Raw genomic sequence first — 20,460 nt, forward strand, 5'->3', positions numbered from 1 at the left:
CTGTGTGTGTATGTGTGTGTGCATGTGTGTGTGTGCATGAGTGGAGGTCTGAGGATGATGTCTAGATTGTTCTTGGTGTTTCTCCCACCAGACCCACTGAGGCAGGACCTCTCAGGCAAACCCAGAGCTTTATGCTGTGGCTAGCCTTGCTTCGGGGATCCTTGGTCTCCTCTGCCTTCTGTAGCTGGAATGACAACCCACTTAGCACCTGTCCGGGTTGTGGGGATCCAGAGTCCTGGTCCCTTTGCCTATACAGCAAACGGGTTGTTCACTGAGCCATTGCCCCAGTCCTCGTAGCAGTTTTGAAATCCAAACATCATTGTGTGTGATTCACTACAGGCATCCCGCCGTGTGGTGGATCTCAGAACACAGTTATCTGAGGCAGCGTTTCTCAGCCTGTGGGTCGTGACTCCTTTGGGGGCCAAATGACCCTCTCACAGGGGTCACCAACAACTTCCTGTTCTCCCCAGTCCCTGAGAATTTGGTTAGGGAGCAGTCAGTCAGAGACTTCAGAACTGTGCCAGCCCATGACCACATTGGAACCATCCTCCATGGCTCCACGAGCGAGGCCTCTCTTTGTCTTGGGTTCCCATCTTTCCCCTCATCTTAACTTTCAGGGCACACTTGAGGTTGTTACGTGTGGGCTGCTCCTGGCCCTCTTTCTGCCCACAGCTAAGACCTGCCTGGTATTCTGGGGAAACACGGAGGTGACAGTGTAGTAGGATAGCCTCTCCTAGGTGATTCGCTTGGCCTCTGATGGTGCCAGCCTTGGAGGAAGGGCAGCCTGACATCTCCAGCCCTGTCTAAAGGGAAAAACCCTGCAATCTCCACACCGGCACAGCCCTCACCCGTGGCCACATGTCTCCTGATGGCCCCTCCTTTAGCATTTCCTGAAAGCCAGTCTCCATGGCAGTGAGGGGACCTGAGGCCCCATTCGGACATGTGTGTCCTCAGGATCTCATCCAGTGACCATTTTTCCTGAGACTTCTGACAACTTGTCCTCGCAGTGTTCACACCTTGACCTTGTGAGCTGTTTCAGTCAGACGCCGTGACCTGGCAGTGCAGGGCCACCTCGATCTGCATGCTTGTTCTTCATATGATATTGTATATTAAAATATGAATTATTCACCAGCATCAGAAATGGAGTCATTTCCCATCTCATCCTCTGGAAAACTGGGGCACATTGACCCACCGGAGCAGCTGGCGAGCACCCTCCGACCTGAGTTGACTCCTGGTGTCCTGTCTGTCCTGGAGGCTTGGGTTTTGCAAATCTGTATTTTCCATGGTCCAGCTAACAGAGGCATTTCAGAAATATTCAATACTCACAGGAGAAGATGAATCAGGCTGGTGGGAAAATCGTGGGCCGAAATAAACACCGTTCGCTTCTTTGCAGATCTGTGAATTATAAGCAATTCTTTTAGCGGGCTTGTCACGCACCTCCTTGCCTGCAGGACTTCGGTAGGACAGAGAACAAGACAGCGAGGAAATAGGGTTAACCTGTGCTACCAATATAAGGTTCTGAAGGGATTATAGAGGTGTTGGGGTGGAAGGGGAGGGTCCTGGAGGCTCTGCTGGGGTGAGGAATGGTCATTCTGTCTGGGAACGTCAAGAGGTCTGGGGCTTCTTAGCGTAGCAGGGCTCACTGCTCAGTGACGTGGCCACGGGTCTGAGCCGCTGGGAGAGGAAGAGTCTGCAAAAGAGTTTTAAAAGTTGAAATGGAATTTCCTATCATCTCAGCAGGACAGTGACCCAAAATTATACTTCAGTTGATTGAAATGAAGACAAGGAAATGCCTTCCCCTGCTTCCATCTCTGGGTTTGTGGGCCAGAACTCACAGTTACATAACAATGGAAGGAGACAGCCGTTTTCTGAGACACAGGAAAGGACACAGGGACACCTGGCACAGAACCTTCTAGACATAGGTCTAGAAAAGAGAGCAATGGGAACCTGCTCTGAGGAATAAGGAGTGGGTGGGCCTGGGGGATCTCTCCCTATCTCCCTAGTCGTGTGTGTGTGTGTGTGTGTGTGTATGTGTGTGTGTGTGTGTGTGTATGTGTGTGTGTGTGTGTGTATGTGTGTGTATATGTGTGTATGTGTGTGTATGTGTGTGTATATGTGTGTATGTGTGTGTATGTGTGTGTATGTGTGTGTGTGTGTGTGTGTGTGTAGGTCAGAGGATAACTTGTGGGAGTTTTCTCCTTCGACCAGGAGGAACTGAACTCACGTCCTCAGCTTTAGCAACAAGTGCCTCTCCCTGCTGAGCCATCTGGCCAGCTCACGCAGACCTCTGCGCCTCATGCTCACCTCAGTCCTGATCAAGCCTGATCAGCAGTGTGTGGTATAAATGTGGGGGCTCTTGTGTCTGTCCAGTGCAGGACTCTCACGTCTGAGGCTCGTGTCTGCAGAGGCCCAGCGGCCTACTACTCCTGTGGGCCAAAGCGAGGCCACAGTATTCACACATACGCTTACTCTGCAGGGCCTGCTGGTGCAGATTTAGCCTCCCACATGCCAAGGAGAGCCAGCTCAGGGACTCTGTCTCCCGAACATCACCTCAGTGGCTGTGGCCATCTCACAGTGATCTTGGCAATCTCTCACTGGCTGAGGCCTTGTCTGAGTCTGGGGACTTCAGAGCAGTTGCTTTGAGATCAAGCAGTTTTGGGGCAGGTCCCCAAGGGCATTGGGATGAGGGGATCCGTTAGGGGTTGGGAAGACTCCGAAGGCTGGGTCCTTGTTTTGGATCAGACCCTGAAGTCTGCAGGTCAGGGATGGAACGCTGCTAAGCCAGCCTCCTGCCGCAGCTGTGCTACTTTGTCCTTGTCACGTCTGTTTGCCCAAATATTCACAGTGAGAGCTTTCTTGCTGACCCTCTGCCCCAAAGCAGCTTTGCTCCTGACTCCAAAGTTAACTTTCCTGTAATTGTGGCCATTGGCTAACCTGCTCCAATGTGTTTGGTGCTTCCTGTACCAAGATGATGAGGTTTGCAGCTTTGAGGTTGATATTCCACTTAGGAGCTTCTCTAGAGAGGTGCAGAATGTTCTAAAGTAGAGAAAATGGCCAGTCTCAATCCAGGAGGCTTAAGAGGCAATGGGTCCCGTGCCCAACACTCATTCTCTACCTCGTCCTACACAACTCCTGCATCACCACCACCATCACCACCACCATCACCATCACCATCATCATCCACACAGGGTCTTTACCTCTGACTGCCCTTGAACTTACTATAGAATCAAGGAGAACCCTGAATAACACCCAGTTAATAAGGTGTCATGGATAGAACCCAGGGCTTTCTGTATCCTAGGTATCTTAGTTTCTTTTCTATTGCCGTGAAAACATATCATGACCAACACAACGTACAGAAGAAAACGTTTATAGGGATCTTACAATCCCAGGAGGTTAGAATCCAGGGCCATCATGGCAGGAGCATGGCAGCAGGCAGGCATGGTACTAGAGTAGTAGTTGAGAGCTCACATCTCATCCACCAGCACGTGCATGCACACACACGCATGCGTATACACACACTCTCACATGCACACAGGTGAGGTGGGGAAGTGCGCACTGGGAGTAGCTGAGGCCATGGTAGATCCCTAGAGGTCAGAGTTGAGGTTAGGAAAGGTCACCGAGGGCATCTGATTAACAAGATGCTTTGTATCTCCGTGACAACCATATATCTGCCATGGCTGCTTCAGAAACTGCCTCTGCCCTTTCGATTGGTTATTGAGACAGGACCTTGCTATGCATTTCAGTTTGGCCTCAGTCTTCGTAGCACACCCAGGCTGCCCTCGAACTCTCAATTCTCCTGCTTTGTGTCCTAAGCAGTTGGATGACTGGCTCTGGGCTCCCATACCCAGCTGTGCCCCGCACTCTTCCTCAAGTCCATTCTCAGCTCGCTGGCAAGGGTGTCAGCTACTGTTTCACAAGTCCCTGCAGCTTAGCTAGGTTGTGATGACACATGCGCATAATCCCAGCACTTGGGAGGAAAAGGCAGGGGGACGGTTGCTGGAGGCTAGCCTGGTCTACTGCAAGCTCCAGGCCCAGCCAGAGTTATAAGTGAGATTCAGTCTCAAAAATTCCAGAAGAGAGGCAGAGGGAATGACTCAGTAGATGAAGTGCTAAGGACTAATAAGTTCAGATCCCCAGTGCCCATGTATAAATTGGGCTGGTGTCAAGTGGCTAAACCCAGCAGTGGAGGCAGACACAGACCTATCCTTGAAGCAGGTTGGCCAGCTCACTTTAGTTGAATTGGTGGGCCCCAGGTTCAGTGAGGGAGCCTGGCTCAAAAGAAAAAAAAAAGGTATCAAGCGTGGTAGTGTATGTCTTCTATCTCAGCACTTGAGGGGCAGAGGCAGGCTATGAGTCAGAAGCCATCCAGGTCTACACAGCGAGTTCTAGTGCTGCGTAGTGAGGTCCTGTGTTTAGAAAAGAAAAAGTGGAGAGTGAGTATACTCAGTGAAGACCCCCGGCTTCCATGTGCAAACGTGGACATTCACACATAAACCAAAAATGTGGAGAAAAGTCCCCGAACCATAATAGATGGTCGGTATGGTTGCAGCGCTGCTGGGTCCTGTCCTCTTGGACTGTGGCTTCAGTGGTACCGAATGTTTCTCTTAGCTGCTGAGAATCTGGGGGGCAAGTCCCAGCCCCCATCCGTCTTCTCTGCCTCCAGGGCACCCCAGGAGCAGCCTTCCCAGGGCCTTGTCCAGAGAAACTCCCCTACTTGAGAAGATGTCCAGCAGCCGACTCTGGAGGAGGAGCACCTTGGCTGACAGCTGCGCGGGAGCGGGTGGCGGGACCGGTGACCTGGGCTGTCCTCCGTCCCCGCAACCCCGCCCGCCCGCGGTCGCGGCTTCCTCGCAGCCCCGGCTCCTCCCCCGCGCGGGGCTCAGCGCGCAGGCTGCGGCGCGCACGGCGGGCACCTGAGCGTCTCCGGCGCGAGGAGCCGGGCTCAGCCCCGGCCTGCGGACGCCGCGGCCCCGGAGCACCTAGCCGGCCTGGGGGGCCCGCGGGGCGCGCGCAGCGCCGAGTGCGCGTGGGGCCGGGCGCCGCTGCCGGGTGCAGGAGCGCGCGCGCGTCGCGGCATGGAGCCGGCCCGGGAGCCCCCTGCGCGCGCCCGCCCGCCGCCCCCCGCCGCTCGCCCCGCGCCCGCTGCGCCCAGGCCGCGCTCTCCAGCTGAGGCAGAGGCCCGTGGTCCAGAGGGGCTACTGAGGCGATCTGGGTCGGGCTACGAGGGCAGCACCAGCTGGAAGGCGGCCTTGGAGGGTAAGCGCGCAGCCTTCCATCCCCCGGTCCCCGACTCAGGACCCAGAAAGTGGCCAGTCACCTTGACAGCTCTCAGAGGGACGATCTGGAGGATCTGGAGGATATCAGGGCAGGCAGATGTCACTACGGGAGGGGAAAGGGGCCCCTGGGGACCACCCCAGGTCACTGCTTTGACAAATCTTAGCTGCCAAATCCCTCTTTGACCTTGGCACGCTTCATACTCCAATCCTTAGCTGGGTCGGATGTGAAGCACCTGCGTGGCAGCTGGAATCTTTAGTACAGAAAACATTTAGTGCTTCATAAAAGCAAAAGCGTTGGTTCCCTGAGGTGGTGCCCGCACCCTGTAGGGGTAGGAGGGCGCACTGCTAGGCGCACTGCTGGGTGGTGGGGCTGATGGAGAGGAAACCCCAGAGGCCCTTCCTAAGGATTTTTGGATGCCACCGAGTCCTTCCTGTTATACTGGCTTAGGGAGTGACCTCAGGCTATCTAGAAGACAGTGAGGGAAGACACTTCATTCTCAGTTCGCAAGCTCTTTTAGCAAACTTGGGTTGGCATCCGTCCAGTGAGTGCTGCTTGGGAGATGCCGGAGTTGGACACAGGGAGGGTCAGCTCCCTGGTACTTATCCTGCTCATACTTAGCAGGAACTGGGTAGCATTCACTAGGGGCAGAGTCAGCGGAGGGCATCTCAGAGTAGGTGATCTTTCAGGGATGTGGAATAGACAGGAGAGGGCACACCAGGTCAAGGGACGACAGGAGGTGGCTGGAATTAGCCAATCCCTTGGGGATAACTGAACCCCAGGGTGCTGGGTGCTGATGAAGGCAGAAGAAAAGAGGGATGGAGGGAGAGAGAGAATATGAGAGAGAAATATCTGAGGGATAACCCAGGCCAGGCTACAGAAGTTTTTTTGTTGTTTTGCTTGTTTGCAGGAGCCGTTGAGGGGTTAAGACAGCAGATCTGCATGGGGAGGACCTGCCGTAGAAGGCTGGTCAGTGAGGAAGGTGGGTGGTGGCCTGGAAGGGACAAAGCCACCTGTGCCCAGATAGGTGATGGGGCAGCAGAGCGGGACCCTTTGGCTGAAGTCTGTGTCAGGGCCAGGCGCTGTCTGTGAAGGACTGTGCAGACGAAGCCTAATAGTGGTTAGGAAGTGTGGAGGTGAAGACACAGTTTCCCCAGATGCAAGGCATTACAAAGGACCACCAGCCCTTCTGGGATGCGTGCTTCTGGTTAGTGGTTCGGTTTTCCCTGTGATCTTAGCTTGCCTCCTACCAATGGTATTTTTTACGTCACTCCTCCTGCCCCCACCAGTCTGTATGTCCTTATTTTTTTTTTTTTTTTGGTAAGTATTCGAAAGGGTCATCTCTACTAACCTTTACCCTTAACCCCACTGGGTAGGGCTATTTCAGGGAAGTGTGCCTGGCTGGCTCTGGCTTTATCTCTGGCCCTGAATATTTTGACTCTTGTCCTTCTTACTGCCAGTGTGGCTGCCAGACCCTGCCCATCCACTGGGCACACACTGGGATGAAGGAAAGCAAGAAGCTCTCTGTGGTGGTCCAGCACACCTCTGTACCTGGCATCTTCTTGTGGTCCAGCCTTGTGTCATCTGAACGAGCATCAGTTCCTAGTGATGTGACCATTGCTCCTCTTTTGGTCTCTGGTGCACGTAAGAGCATCCCCTCCCCCCCACCACTACCACAGGTCTTGGGCGCCTGGCGTCTTGGCCTGCTGACTATTCTGCAGGACTTTTTAGTTCTGGGGGTGCACTACCTCCATCCAAAGAGGAGAGCCCAGCAGTTGGGACTCGTTCTCACCTTTGAGCTGGCTTGTTCTTTCTATGGTGCTAAGCCGCCATCTTAGGCCCTGGGCATGTCCAGCCCTCACAGAGATCCTAGAACAGGTGTAAGTCAGTTCGGTGAGGTGCAAAGAGGTGGTAAATGTGAGCTACCTACTGTCCCAGCTGGGAGGCACCACTTATTTAAGTCCCACTTTTCTCATCTGTGGATCACATTAAGATTTCCACCTCAAGATGCTAGTCAGAGAAAGGTCTGAGTGTAGGTTCAGTTGTGGTCGCTCTTTTCCCAGCTCTCTGAGCACAGAACCCAACAGCCTGGGTGAGGAGCCCAGGGGACAGCGATGACCAGCTACTTAGATGGAGTCCTTTGAGTTGAGGTTGCCCCTCACTTCAGTTCATTTCATATCAGCCTGTGGGTGGTCCTGGTGGTCCTTGCAGCCTCTGCTTAGCCCATACCTTGACAGAAAGTGGGGGAAGCTTCTGAAAGGATATAGCTGAGCCCCCAGAGCTACCTGCCCGTTCATCCTTGCCTCGTGCAGCTGAGACCCACCTACGGGGAGGGGTGAGGGCTTTGGTGACACTTTGACTTTGCACTCTATCCTTAATGAGTGGGTCAGCCCTGAGAGGATGGGAAGGTGAGGGTGTTGAATATCTCACTCAAGGACGCACCGGCCACTAACACATGAAACCACCAAAGGATTTGCTTCTCTCTGCTAGGAAGAGCTTGTCTGTCTGCCTGTGTGATCAAGGACACCGGCTCAGGGGGGCTAACTGGAGAGACTCTAGTTGCACTTTCTAAGCACACAGCTCTCCTCTCTTGCCCTCTCAGAGGAATCTGTCATGTGCTGGGGGGAGGGGCAGCCTCTTGCTCCCCACAGCTTGAGGAGAGCCTCCGTCAGAAGGCTGGGGTCCGGAGGGCCGTCCTCAGTGAACAGAAACCAGACAGGCTGTCCTGGAGAAGGCTGTGTGAGTGTGAGTCTGTCCTTCCACTCAGTGAAGGCTGATAAAACTGACCCAGAGTCACTGCCCCGGGGTCTGAAACCCCTCAAGGTGATTTGAGATGGGGTTATTTCTAGCTTTGGAACTGAGAGTGGGGCACAGTGTTCTGGGTAAGAGAGGGGACAGAGTGACTCTGCATACCTCAGGCTGTATAGATTTCTCAGTGGTCACCAATTCTGAATTTTTAATGTTGAAAGTTTTTTTTTTATTAGGCACGAACCCACAACTTCCTGATCAAAACCACACTCATGCATTTGGCAAATGCTACCTAAAATTTAAAAAATTACCAGGCTCCACATCTGAGAATTTTTAAATAGGCAGGTTTACACTGGGCAGGCTGTGTCCCAGATGGTTTAGACGTCAGCTATGGGTCTTTTTTTAGGACGTGGGTGTTGGGGGGGGGGATCTATCTGATATGAAGAGCCAATGTTTTCCAGGCTTCTAATACTCATGCATCTAGAAGCCCAGACCACCTGCCCCCCCCCCCCCCCCGTAAGCCCTTGATTACAGAGGTGGGCCAGTACACAATGGGACGGTTATCCAGTTAGAAGCTTGTGAAAAGTGGAACTGTACTCATCCCACAGGAGCCCTAGTGAGACCTAACTCCTAGAACCCCAGAAAGTGCCCTCGGGGGGGGGGGAACTGTAGCTCTGGCTGGCATGATTAGTTAAGAGGAAGCTGGAATGGAATTGGTGAGCCCGATCCAGTATGAACTGGTGTCCTCAGACAAACAGCCACAGCCTAGAAGGCCATAGCTAAGGACGAATGGGAATGAAGTCATGAGCCATGGGCTCTTGGCAAAGCACCAGAGGCTGTGACGACTCCAGACAGGCTCCCCTGAGGCTTGGTTCTGCTAACACCCCCATGCCTGCACTTCTCGTTCTTATAACTGTGAGGGGACACCTTATTTTCAAAGCCACCCAGGTGATGGCACTTAGTTATGAGATCTTGGGAAACAGGCGCCACATGGACTCCAGCTGCCTACCCAGGCCTCCGGGAGGCGGACAGTGAATGGTGTCGGAAGTCCTAGGGTATCCTTCTGCCCACGCTGCCGTGTTGAGAGAAATCATCCCTGTGAAGGAGAGAGGCAGCTCTTCAGTCATGGTGACAGTGGGTACACATGTGCAGACCCTCCTTTTCTACTGAGTTCCTATTGCCAAGCGATGGCCAAGCCTTACTTTAGGAACCCAAAGGAACTTGAGACAGTTCTAATATAAAGGAGTATAAGGCTGGTTGTCATAGTGGTGGTGCATAGAACTCTCCATGTTGGACACATATTTCCTCCCTCAGCAGCCATAGGGCATCAGTACCCGGAACCTTCATCAGACCCAGGAATACTCAAATGCTTGAGTCCAAGTGGTTATTTGCATAGAATCTGCTCACGTATGCTCTAAAAGCCTCCGGATTTACTATAATATCAAACGTAACGTAAATGTTCCTTAGTTGTTGTTCTGTACTGTTGAAGGAAGAGCACCATGACAAGAAAGTCTGTGCATGCTCAGTACTGATGCACGTTCTTCTCATCTCAATCTGGAGTTGGTTGGGTGTGCAGATATGGCCCCACAGGTAGGGAAGGCCTTGCGCACGCTGGTATCTCACAGAACCCTGAGAGGTTTATTCTGAGATGAAGAACGTGGGACAGCTTGGTATCTTCTTTATGAGTCCACACCCACAATGGGGCAGAGCCTGGATACGAAGTCTAGGACTTAGTTTCAGATGCTGTGTCCTCGTCCTCAGTACTTAACTCACACACGGCGCGTCCTCCATACCCAGGCTGGAAAGGGGAGGAGGCCTGCCCAGCCCCGGGCTCTCCACTGTGGTGGTGTATAGATCCGAGAGTCAAGGGCCGAGTTTACTCGCATCTGCTCTGAGGAAAGCAAAGCAGTGAGGAGAGCTCGGGTTTCAGGAGCCCGTGTGCTCACACCGCCTGAAGCTACACTGCCTGAAGCTACCCATCCAGACTCCCAGTGACACAGGCAGAGGTCTGGCTGTAGCTCAGGTTGGACCCTACAGAAAACCAGTGTAGACTGCTCAAGGAATCCAGTGCAGACACCAGCAGAGACCCCTGAAGAACCCCAGTGGAGAACCCTAGCATAGACACCTGGAAGAACTCAGTGTACTCCCCTGGAGGAACCTAGTGTAGACCCCAGGAGGACTCAGCATAGACCCCCCCCCCCAAGAGATGTAACTTAGTCCCTGAGAGGAACCCAGCGTAGACCTTCATGGAGCCCAGCATAGGCTGCTAGTGGACTCGAGTATAGAACCCTGGAGGAGCTTAGTGAAAACTCTTGGAGAAGCCTTGTAGGCCTCTAGTGGGTCCCATCATAGGAGGAATACAGTGTAAACCCTGGTGGATCCCAAAATGGATCTCAAGTTGAATCCATTGTAGCCCTCAGAAGATCCTAGTGTAGACCCCATTAGTGGAGCCCAGCGTAGATTTCTGGAAGAATCGAGCATAGAGCCCTGGAGGAAAGTACTGTTGGACCCTGATATAGCAGTGTAGAGCGGAGAGGACCACGGCGCAGCCCCTGAGCGGCCCAGGGAAAGCCTCCAGAGGAACCCAGCAGAGGCTCCAAAGGGGCTCAGTGCTGACCCTGCTGTGCTCCCACAGTGGACTCTTTAGTCCCCCTGCCTTAGCCGGAACAATACAAGCTCCACCAGGAATCAGGATAAGCATTTTGAAAGAAGCTCAGACTCTGTGTGGCGGGGAATAGACATTCTTCCCACCTGTCCTCTTGTCAAATGACTCTCAGTAGTATCTTCAGGGAAAGCACTACATCATTACAACAAGAACAGGCTGCTTGCTCTAGGAAGGAAGGACAGCTGGAGTGGACCCTACACACCTTAAATTATCTTACAGAAGAGAAAGTCCTGGTAGAAGGGTGAGAGGATGGATTTGAAGAAATCTTCCCAGGGATAAACCAAAGAGGTAAAGAGACAAGAAGATGGGGGCGGGGGGAGAGGAGGAAGAAGAGGAGGAGGAAGACCAATCCAAGGTCTCAAACATTTCGGAAGGAAATCAGAGAACGAAAGAGAAGAAATAATCAATAATATAATTAATATTTCTTTTTGGCACTAAAGGATATGAATGTCCAGGTTGAAGGGGACTGAAAATGCCCACTAGAGTAGATAGAAACATCTACGACCAACAACTGTGTGACATGTAAGATGGAATTCTTGGGTAAAAGCAACTTAAGAAGCTGAAATAAAATGTTTCATGGTGAGGATAGAGAGCTAGGCAAGTATGAACAATGATTTCCAGTCTATAACACTTAGCTTGTCACACGTGCACACACACACACACACACACACACACACACACACACACACACACACACACAGTGTGTGCATGCAGTGCCTGCAGAGGCCAGAAGAGGGAGTTTGATCTGGACCTGGAGATACCGGTGGCTGTGAGCTGCCTGTCTTGGATGCTGAAGCTGAATTCAAGTCTTGTGTAAGAACAGTTCACACCCTTCCCAACCCAGTCATCTCTCTGCCCCTGTTGTACATCCTCTGGGGGCAGGCACGGAGATATATGCTTTATCAAGATAAAGGGGCAAACTACAAAAGGGCAGACATGGGAGAGGAAGAAGCAACCAACCCAGGATTTGGGCAGAGAAACTCTCAGGCAGTGGTTCCAGGAGATTCCAGCCAGGCCGGCAGCTGGTGGCCCGTCAGACAAGAGCAGGTCAGAAGGGTCCAGATGCCACATCTTCGAGACGATTGCTTTGGAATGAATGTAATTTCCCCCCAATATTCATATGCTGAATTCATAAGCACCAATGTGAGGACCACTAATGTATCTGCGCATTTAATGGCCAAGACAGTAGAAAATGTGAGCTAAAAAATTTAGAAGAGGCACCCATACCTCCAAGCGTGTTATAGATAATGGTAACATTAACTAGGCAATGACGAGAAAACGGAAAACAGCGAGTGCTGTCGCATGGGGAAACTGGTCTCCTGCAGTGTGGCTGGTAGAAATGTAAAATGTTGAAAAACAGTTTGGTGATTCCTCAAATCGTTACACAGAATTACTACGCAGCAGCTCTGTTCCTGGGCGCGTGCTCTCAAAGAACTGGAAGCCAGGACTCCAACAGATTTCCCCACCATGTATGATAGTCACTGTCTGCCAGCCGCTGCAGTTACCAAACCACGCACGCGCGTGCGCGCGCACACACACACACACACACACCACATATACACATGCACATACACACATGCACAGAGAGAGACAGACAGGCAGGCAGGCAGGCAGACAGACAGACATAACTCCTGGTGAGAAGGGTCTATTTTAGCTCCCGGCTCAGGCTCTACCACATCCCAGCAGGGAAGTCCAGGCCAGAGCCTGGGGCAGCCGGTCCCACGCACAGTCAAGGACACAGAAGCAGATGCACGCATGCTTACTGCCAGTGCAGTGCACGGTCTCTACTCCTGTGTGATTGAAGCCCAGACCAGGGCAGAGCGCCACCCACAGGGCAAGGTTCTCCTCCCAGTGAGGAACTCAGCAGAGGCAATCCCCCCACAGACACGCCCAACCTGATCTAGACAATCCCTCACTAAATCGCTGACCCCAGGTGATTTAGACTGTGTCGTGTTGACCATTAAAGCTGACTGTCACAGCGGATAGACCATATATAATGAAATAATGAACCACAAAAAGGAGTGAGGCTCCGTTATATGCCACAGCATGGACGAGTCTTGAAAACATGTTGAGTGAAACGGGTCTGATACCTAAGAGGAAATGTGAGAGGCCACTGGAGAAATCAGCAGGACAGACAAATGGATAGGGACAGAGCAGAGCGATGGAGGCTAGGACATGGGCAGGGGAGTTACTGTTTAGTGGGTGTGGATAACGGGGAAAGCCTGGCTACATAATGCTGTTCACTGAGCACTTAAAATGGTAAAAAGGCAAACTTAATGATGTGCTATATGTATCTCACAAGATACGTGCCACCATACAAATCTACATACATGATACAGATCTACATACCAAAGTACAAGTCTTAAAAAGAAGACCCTATGTTTTAGTTCTAAAAGGCTTTCTTTTTTCTTTCTTTCTTTTTTTTTTTTTTTTTTTGTTTTTTGAGACAGGGTTTCTCTGTGTAGTCCTGGCTGTCCTGGAACTCACTCTGTAGACCAGAAATCCACCTTCCTCTGCCTCCCAAGTGCTGGGATTGAAGGCATGCGCCACCACTGCCTGGCCACTTCCTTTTTTTATTTTAAAGGAAGATTTATTTATTTATTATAAGTAAGTAGCTATCTTTAGACACTCCAGAAAAGGGCATGTCAGATCTCTTTATGGATGGTTGTAAGCCACCATGTGGTTGCTGGGATTTGAACTCAGGACCTTCAGAAGAGAAATCAGTGCTCTTAACCACTGAGTCATCTCTCCAACTCCTCTAAAAGGCTTCCTTTATTAAGATAAAATATGTTAGGTCCAGGCAGTAGTAGCACACATCTTTAATTCCAGCCCTTGAGTGGCAGAGGAAGGCAGATGCTTATGAGTTCAAGGACAGCCTGGTCCACAGGGTAAGTTCTAGGACAGCCGGGACTCCATAGAGAAACCCTGTCTCACCCCCCACCTCCAAAAAATGTTAAGTGGAAATAAAAGTAGATAAGGAGAACCAGGAGGTGTGGGCGGGGTGCCAGGAAGTCTTGGTGGTGGTGGTGAAGGAGGAGGAGGAGGAGGAGGAGGAGGAGGGGGGAGGAGGAAGAGGGGGAGGAGGAGGAGGGGGAGAAAGAGGAAGAGGAGGGGGGGAGGAGGAGGAGGAGGGGGAGGAGGAGAGGGAGGAGGGGGAGGAGGGGGGAGGAGGAGGTGAAGGAGGAGGAAGAGGACCCGGGGAGCAGAGACCCTGTCATAGGGTAAACAAACATCTAGGTCAGAAAGCTGTGACTGCCATGGAAGACGGCTGGGGGATGGTCCAGAAGCGTGGCTCTCAAATCCAGGCACCGTCACAGTCACCCTGAGGGCTTGCTCAGTTCCACCCTCTAATTTCAATTTTTTCAAATCCCATTTTTAATGATAGTTCTTAAACGCTTTAACCTCCGTTGTAGGCCACCACCCACCAGAGGTTGTGGGAAAGAAAGGGAGAAGTGGGCCTGTTTAGAAGTGTTCTTTGTAGCAATTCCCATTTGTGTTGTCTGAAATCAGCAGTTAGGTTCGCAGGTTAGCAGGCGGCAGCTCGATCCGCTCAAAAACACTTAGTGGATACAACAGTAGTCCAGTTCGGTAGAGTCGTGTTAGAAACAGTGGTGACACGGTGACACGACCTAGCAGAGACAGCCAGGCCTCAGCCTCTGCTCGAGTCAGCAGGCAGGGCCAACAGGAACTCAAGGAGAAGTTCCCAGCTCTGCCTCTCTCAGGGAAGCGAAGATCAACAAAGATGCAAGACCCACAAGCCTTGCACAGCTGGCTGTGCCCGCAAGCCAAGCTCTGTCTCCGCCCCTCCATTGACGTCACCCATTTACACCCTCCAAACATCACGTGTTCTCCACGTGCCTTGCCTCAGCACGTGCATCCAATTGGCCCAGGTCCTTTGAAGCAGCAACGAACTGCAGCACAATGTCAGAAGTTTTTTGGTGCATTTTTCTCTATGGTGTCCTGACAAATGCAGCTCGATATAAGGCCAACACATACGTGTTGTTAGCAAAGAATCCTTCATCACGTGTCCTTTCACATGCTTGCTTTAGCAGAGCATTCTCTCTCCTGTGTCTGCTTCAGCAAAACATTCCTTCCCTTAGCCTTTCATGCCTGTGTCCACTTTAACTAAACATTCTTTCACGTGTTTGCGCAAGCAAACCATCCAACCGACTTTCCGAAAAATAAAATCCTTAAGTTTCTACTTCTCCACCCTGGAAGGCTCTTGTGGTTAGGACTTGGCAAGAGGGTGGCAGCCATACTGACTAGTCTGTCTTCTCCTTAGACACCACCACGCGCCTGCTGCTGGGAGCCATTGCTGTCCTCCTGTTTGCCATTCTGGTGGTGATGAGCATCCTGGGTGAGTGTGCGTGTCAGGGTGTGACAGCCAAGTGGCTTCTGCACACCTGGTCCCTGTGTGGCTAGCTAGGGAGATTTCTCCACATATCAGGAATTTGGGGGGGCTGTGGGGGACAGTAAATTAGAAATTGAGTGGTAGCTTAATAATATAATTGTAGTCTAAAGTAATACAGTCCCGTGTGGACTGTCTACACCCCCTTCACCGACTACACAGGAAGAAGAGGTACCAAGGAATTAGTTTATAAATGCTGTGGGCATGAGGAGCAGGCTGCGTTAGGCAGGCGATGCCTCTTGGGGGTGATAATTTGGAGATATGAGACTTTAAATGTCACATTTATTCAACAAACAGGTATTGAACCTTGCTACATGTAAGATCGTAGACTAGGTGCTGAGGGTGGGGCTAGGGGAGGGTGGGCAGGTAGGGACTAGGGACAGGGTGCGAGGGAGGGAGCTTTCCCTGCGCCTCAGTCCTCTCAGTCGTATTCAGCTCAAAGTAACCCTTACGCCAAAAGGGCAGACCTTGGAGTGGCATACTCAGGTTGTTACACAGGAACCATTTTAAGGGGGAACACTTGCAAACATGGAGGGCTGTCTGGTACTGAACTCCAGAGGCAAGCGGGAGATCTGACTGACCTTGAGAGACTTCTGGAACTGTGTCTTGTCCTCTGTGGGGCAGGTTTTTGTGGTTGTTGTTGTTTGTTTTTGTTTGTTTTGGGACAGACTCTGATGTAGCTCATGTTTGGCCTTGAATTCCCTGTGTTGTTGTTGATCCTGACCCCGAACTCCTGGTCTGACTGCTTTTACCTCCCTGTGCTGAGATTAAAGGTATTTCGTGCCACATGAGGCCTATCGGCTGTGAGCCACCACACCCGACTTATGAAATGCTGGAGATTGGGCTCAGGGCTGGATGCTAGACAGGTACCTATCAGCTCAACTACATCCACACCCTGCTGTCTTCAACCTTCAAGGATTTTAAAAGTTTTATTATTTTATGTGCTATGTGGGTGCTGGGAACCAAACTCGGGGTCTCAGCAAGAGCAGCCTGTGCTTTTAACCACTGACCCATCTCTCCGGGCTCTCCAGTCTTTAGAAAGCAGTTAGATCAGGAGTAGAGCGCCTGAAGAGGGTGTGGGGGTCCCTGGAACCAGAGCTGCAGACAGGTTTGAGCTGCCATATTAAGTGCTGGGAATTGAACCTAGATTGTTTGGAAAAACAGCAAGTGCTCTTAACCTCAGGCTGTCATCCATCCCCCAATTAAAACACACACACACACACACACTCATACACACTTCACACACTTATATTTAGTGGTGGGGTCATGGGTGTAGAGTTCAGGGGACAGTTTGCAGGAGTTCGTTCTCTCACTTTGTGGGTTCCAGGGATGCAGCTCAGGTTGTTAGGCGTGGAGTGTTTCTACTCACTGAGCTATCTCCCTGGCTCAGGACTCAAATCTTAAAAGGAAATTTCCAGAAGCTAGCGGGTGAGTGAGAGCCTGGTTATGGGAGTGGCATGTAGTCCTGCCAGGTCTGTTCCTGCTCTGGGTGTTTAGGGTTAGGAGAGATCTTACCTTGTGTTTGCCCTTTATTGTCTCCCATGACGACACACTGGCCATCCTCCTCGGGGGCCCGCTGCTTGTCCATTTCATCAGGAGCCCTCCCGGAGGCACAGAGACATCAGCAGTGTCTCTGAAGGGCATTGAGGGTCAGAGAGATGGAGAGAGCCGTGGGAAGAGGACTGGAGCATGCTGGGAACATGGCGGTGGGCAGGCACACTCACGGACCTCAGCCGCTTCCCCCCTCCAAGCTTCCAAGGGCTGCATCAAGTGTGAGACGCCCTGCCCGGAGGACTGGCTGCTCTACGGAAGGAAATGCTACTACTTCTCGGAGGAGCCTAGAGACTGGAATACGGGAAGGCAGTACTGCCATACCCACGAGGCGGCGCTGGCCGTGATCCAAAGCCAGAAAGAACTGGTGAGCACGTGGTCAGAAGCAGGGACCCTCAGGCCCGTGGCCGACTCCAGTGGGACATCCACACCCAAGCAGAATGACCTCCGTGTGTCTGAACACGCGAACCTCCCTCCTCCAGGCACCTCCACCCAAGGCTGGTTGGCTGAGCTAACACAGTACGAAGAGAGGGGAATTTGAGGTTTTGAACACACCTGTACCACATAAAAAGTGTTATTTCCTCCCACTGAAACCAGGCTGCCATCACTCAGTTAATGGGTCCAGCTGTTTTGTCAATAGAAAGGTTAAAGAGACAGAATCCCTGAGTATCTTGGTTATTTTTGGCTCTCTGACCCAGTGCTGCATACTTCTAAGAAACCAGCTTCTGTGTGTCTGCGAAGTGCGGTATTTCTGTGTCACTTTTTGAGAAAGTTCCCGAAGTACAGGTGGGCTAACCTACCGGGGGAGAGATTTGGCCAGGAATCTAACATATCCCGCGGGCCAGCCCTGAACCCCCAGCTTCTTAGCCAGGGCGGTGGAAGCCTTTCCGGGCTGTCGGCAGGCATCTGCTGCAAGCTAGGGAAACCGGTCCAGTCTCGCTCCAGCAGCGGATCTCCTCCTTCCATCAAAGCGACACACCCTCTCCGTACGCCCGAGTGGCAAAACTGCACTTCATGTCTGGGTTTCTCTCTTTCCCTTTGCAGGAATTTATGTTCAAGTTCACACGGAGGGAGCCCTGGATCGGCCTGCGCAGAGTTGGGGACGACTTCCACTGGGTCAATGGGGACCCGTTTGACCCAGACACGTGAGCTGAGGCTCCGTTTTCTGGAGAGATGAGCTTGGGGGGGAGGTGTAAGCCCTAGAGGCAACGCCTGGCTTTGGGCTAGCTAGAGATACTAGGGGCAAGGAGGGGTCTGGGGCTTGAGTTTCCCCTAAGTCTAGCCTGGTTTAGCGGCTTTGCTGAACACGGTGAAAGGTACCCTCTATCTGTGACTGCCCCATCTATGCCACTCCTATTGGCCAGAACTTAGCCACGTGTCCTTACCTGGTTGCAAGGGATGATGGGAGGTGTGGCTTCTGTAGGTAGTGAGCCCCTAATGTACTGTGCTATGGAAGATCAGTGCTCTGAACACAGTTGTCTACTGGTTGCCCACGGTTGCCAGCTGCCCACTGCGATAGCATCTTCTGGTGCGGTGCCCTGATGTCTGGTGTTGGGTGCGCTGTGGAACTGTGTCTGTATTGCCTAAGTGATGTGGCCATGGTCTTGGGCAGCAGGGAGGGTGGTAGTGTAGGTGCGTGTGGGTGACTGGGTAGGCTTAGGGACAGGCAGGTCACTTCTAGGAAACTTCAGCTTCTAGTCTAGGGTGCCAGCTCGGAAGGAGCGTAGCTGCCAACTTGCCGGTGATGGGAAACATAGCTCTGGGAGCTGAAGTGAGAAGGGTGATGAATGCGGTCATCAAGGCTGGTGTCAGCCAGCTCCCCTTCAGGTCGCTTTTCCTGCCACTCCAGTGCTGGGGCACCAACCCTCCCTAGCCCCGCCCCTCCCTAGCCCTTCCCTCCCTTAGCTCCTCCCCTCCTTAACCTCTCCCATAGCCCCCTCCCCTTATTAACCCCTCCCTCCATAGCCCCTCCCCTCTCTTAGACTCTCCTCCTCCCCTAGACTTTCCTCTTTCCCTAGCTCCTCCCCCTTCCCTAGCCCCTCTGTTTCTTTTTCTTTCTCTCAGCCTAGACCATCTTTCTTTGTCTTTCTGGAAACTTTCTGCTCTTAGTGTTACAGAGAGTTCTAGGAACTCTAGGGACAGAGTCTAGGGTCTCTCCAGGGCTAACCACTGGGCAAGGACCTTGCACTTGGGTCAACACACTCTCAGCTCTCAGGGAGCAGACTGGGTCAGCAGTGTGGTTTCTAGGGAATGCACCCAGGGCTGTGAGCCCCTTTCTTCCAGTGTGGCCCCATTACTAGGTTGTTCTGTCAGTCCCCGCGAGGATGACTTGATTCAGCCTGCATTTCCTGACCCTTTGCTGTCAGGGTGTTAGATGAGTAGGACACAGGGCCTGCACCCTGCAGTCTTGGGGACGTGTAGGGACACACAGTCTCGAGGGATAATGGAAGGTGCCTCTTGGTGCAAACGGTTCTGTGGGAGGTAAGGTTGGTAGAGCATGGCTCTGAACTAGGCACCTTAGAGCTGATCCTGGGAGGATAGAAACAGGGAGTATCGGTGTGTGTATGTGTGGAGTAGTTCTAGTGGCCGGTGCACAGAGCTGGGTCAGCGAAGGACCAAGCTAGAAAGATGCACCCATGTCTATCTTGGAAGATGCTGCCATGATGACTTGAGGGAGGGACAGGCCAAAGGGCCCTTAGGACCACTTGGGTTGCATGGGAGCACCTGTGACGGGCTGCATGGGAGCACCTGTGATGGGCTGCATGGGAGCACCTGTGATGGGCTGCATGAGTGGATCTGTGATGGGCTGCATGGGAGGATCTGTGATGGGCTGCATGGGAGCACCTGTGATGGGCTGCATGGGAGCACCTGTGATGGGCTGCATGGGAGGATCTGTGATGGGCTGCATGGGAGCACCTGTGATGGGCTGCATGGGAGGATCTGTGATGGGCTGCATGGGAGGATCTGTGATGGGCTGCATGGGAGCACCTGTGATGGGCTGCATGGGAGGATCTGTGATGGGCTGCATGGGAGGATCTGTGATGGGCTGTATGGGAGCACCTGTGATGGACTGCATGGGAGCACTTGCTCTTTTTTCTTCTACCACAGATTCACCATCTCCGGTATTGGGGAGTGTGTCTTTGTGGAGCCCACAAGGCTGGTGTCAACAGAGTGTCTGACGACCCGTCCCTGGGTGTGCAGCAAGATGGCCTACACGTGATGTGGCTCAGTCCCAGAAGTGGCTCCTGTGCCCAGGCCCAAGGGCAGTGTCCGTTCCTCAACCTGCTTCCAATGGGAGTCACCGCCCTCTCTGAATGGAATTAGTGGGGAGGGTGGCCTCTGCCACTGTCCCCTTTCAGGCTCCAGAGCTCCAAAAGGCCTTGGTTCCCGGTCTCTCTTGTCCCCAGGCAGGTCCTGTGGCCTAGCAGTTATATCTCATATGCTAAGTAGTGTAGACATCTTGCCCCATACACACAAGCACACATGTGTACATGCATGTACACAACAGACAACGCACACGCAGGCTCTTCTTGGCAGGTCACCCTTCCTTGGCCCTGCCTGGAAACCCCCTCACCGCAGCCCTGGCGCTTCTGGGAGATGGGGCGACGCAGGTTGTATGACTTTTAGCCCAGCCTCCTGGCCTTCCCAGTGGCTTCTCTGAGACTGCTGGGAGAGACAGGCAGGCACAGCTTCCTCCACATCTTGGGGAGAAGAACCAGGGCCGGAGGCCGCTCTCTCTGTCCTCCCTGCCTTCCCAGGGTCCTCAGGCAGGGCCCCTGCTGTGCTGTGGTGCTGTCTACTGGTCACTAATGGA

The 20,460-nt window shown here is 52.6% G+C and overlaps 1 protein-coding gene across 1 annotated transcript; it reads left to right on the top strand.

The window, feature by feature from the left end:
* The first annotated feature begins 4,918 nt into the window (after window positions 1-4,918).
* Window positions 4,919-20,460, top strand: Clec2l (C-type lectin domain family 2 member L). The gene is made up of 5 exons (XM_052172474.1): window positions 4,919-5,256; window positions 14,970-15,044; window positions 16,847-17,013; window positions 17,691-17,791; window positions 19,755-20,460. Exons 1-5 carry the CDS (start codon window positions 5,076-5,078, stop codon window positions 19,864-19,866), a joined length of 636 nt encoding a protein of 211 aa, XP_052028434.1. The 5' UTR covers window positions 4,919-5,075; the 3' UTR covers window positions 19,867-20,460.

Source organism: Apodemus sylvaticus, chromosome 2, assembly GCF_947179515.1.
Source record: "Apodemus sylvaticus chromosome 2, mApoSyl1.1, whole genome shotgun sequence".
In the NCBI taxonomy this organism is placed as follows: domain Eukaryota; kingdom Metazoa; phylum Chordata; class Mammalia; order Rodentia; family Muridae; genus Apodemus; species Apodemus sylvaticus.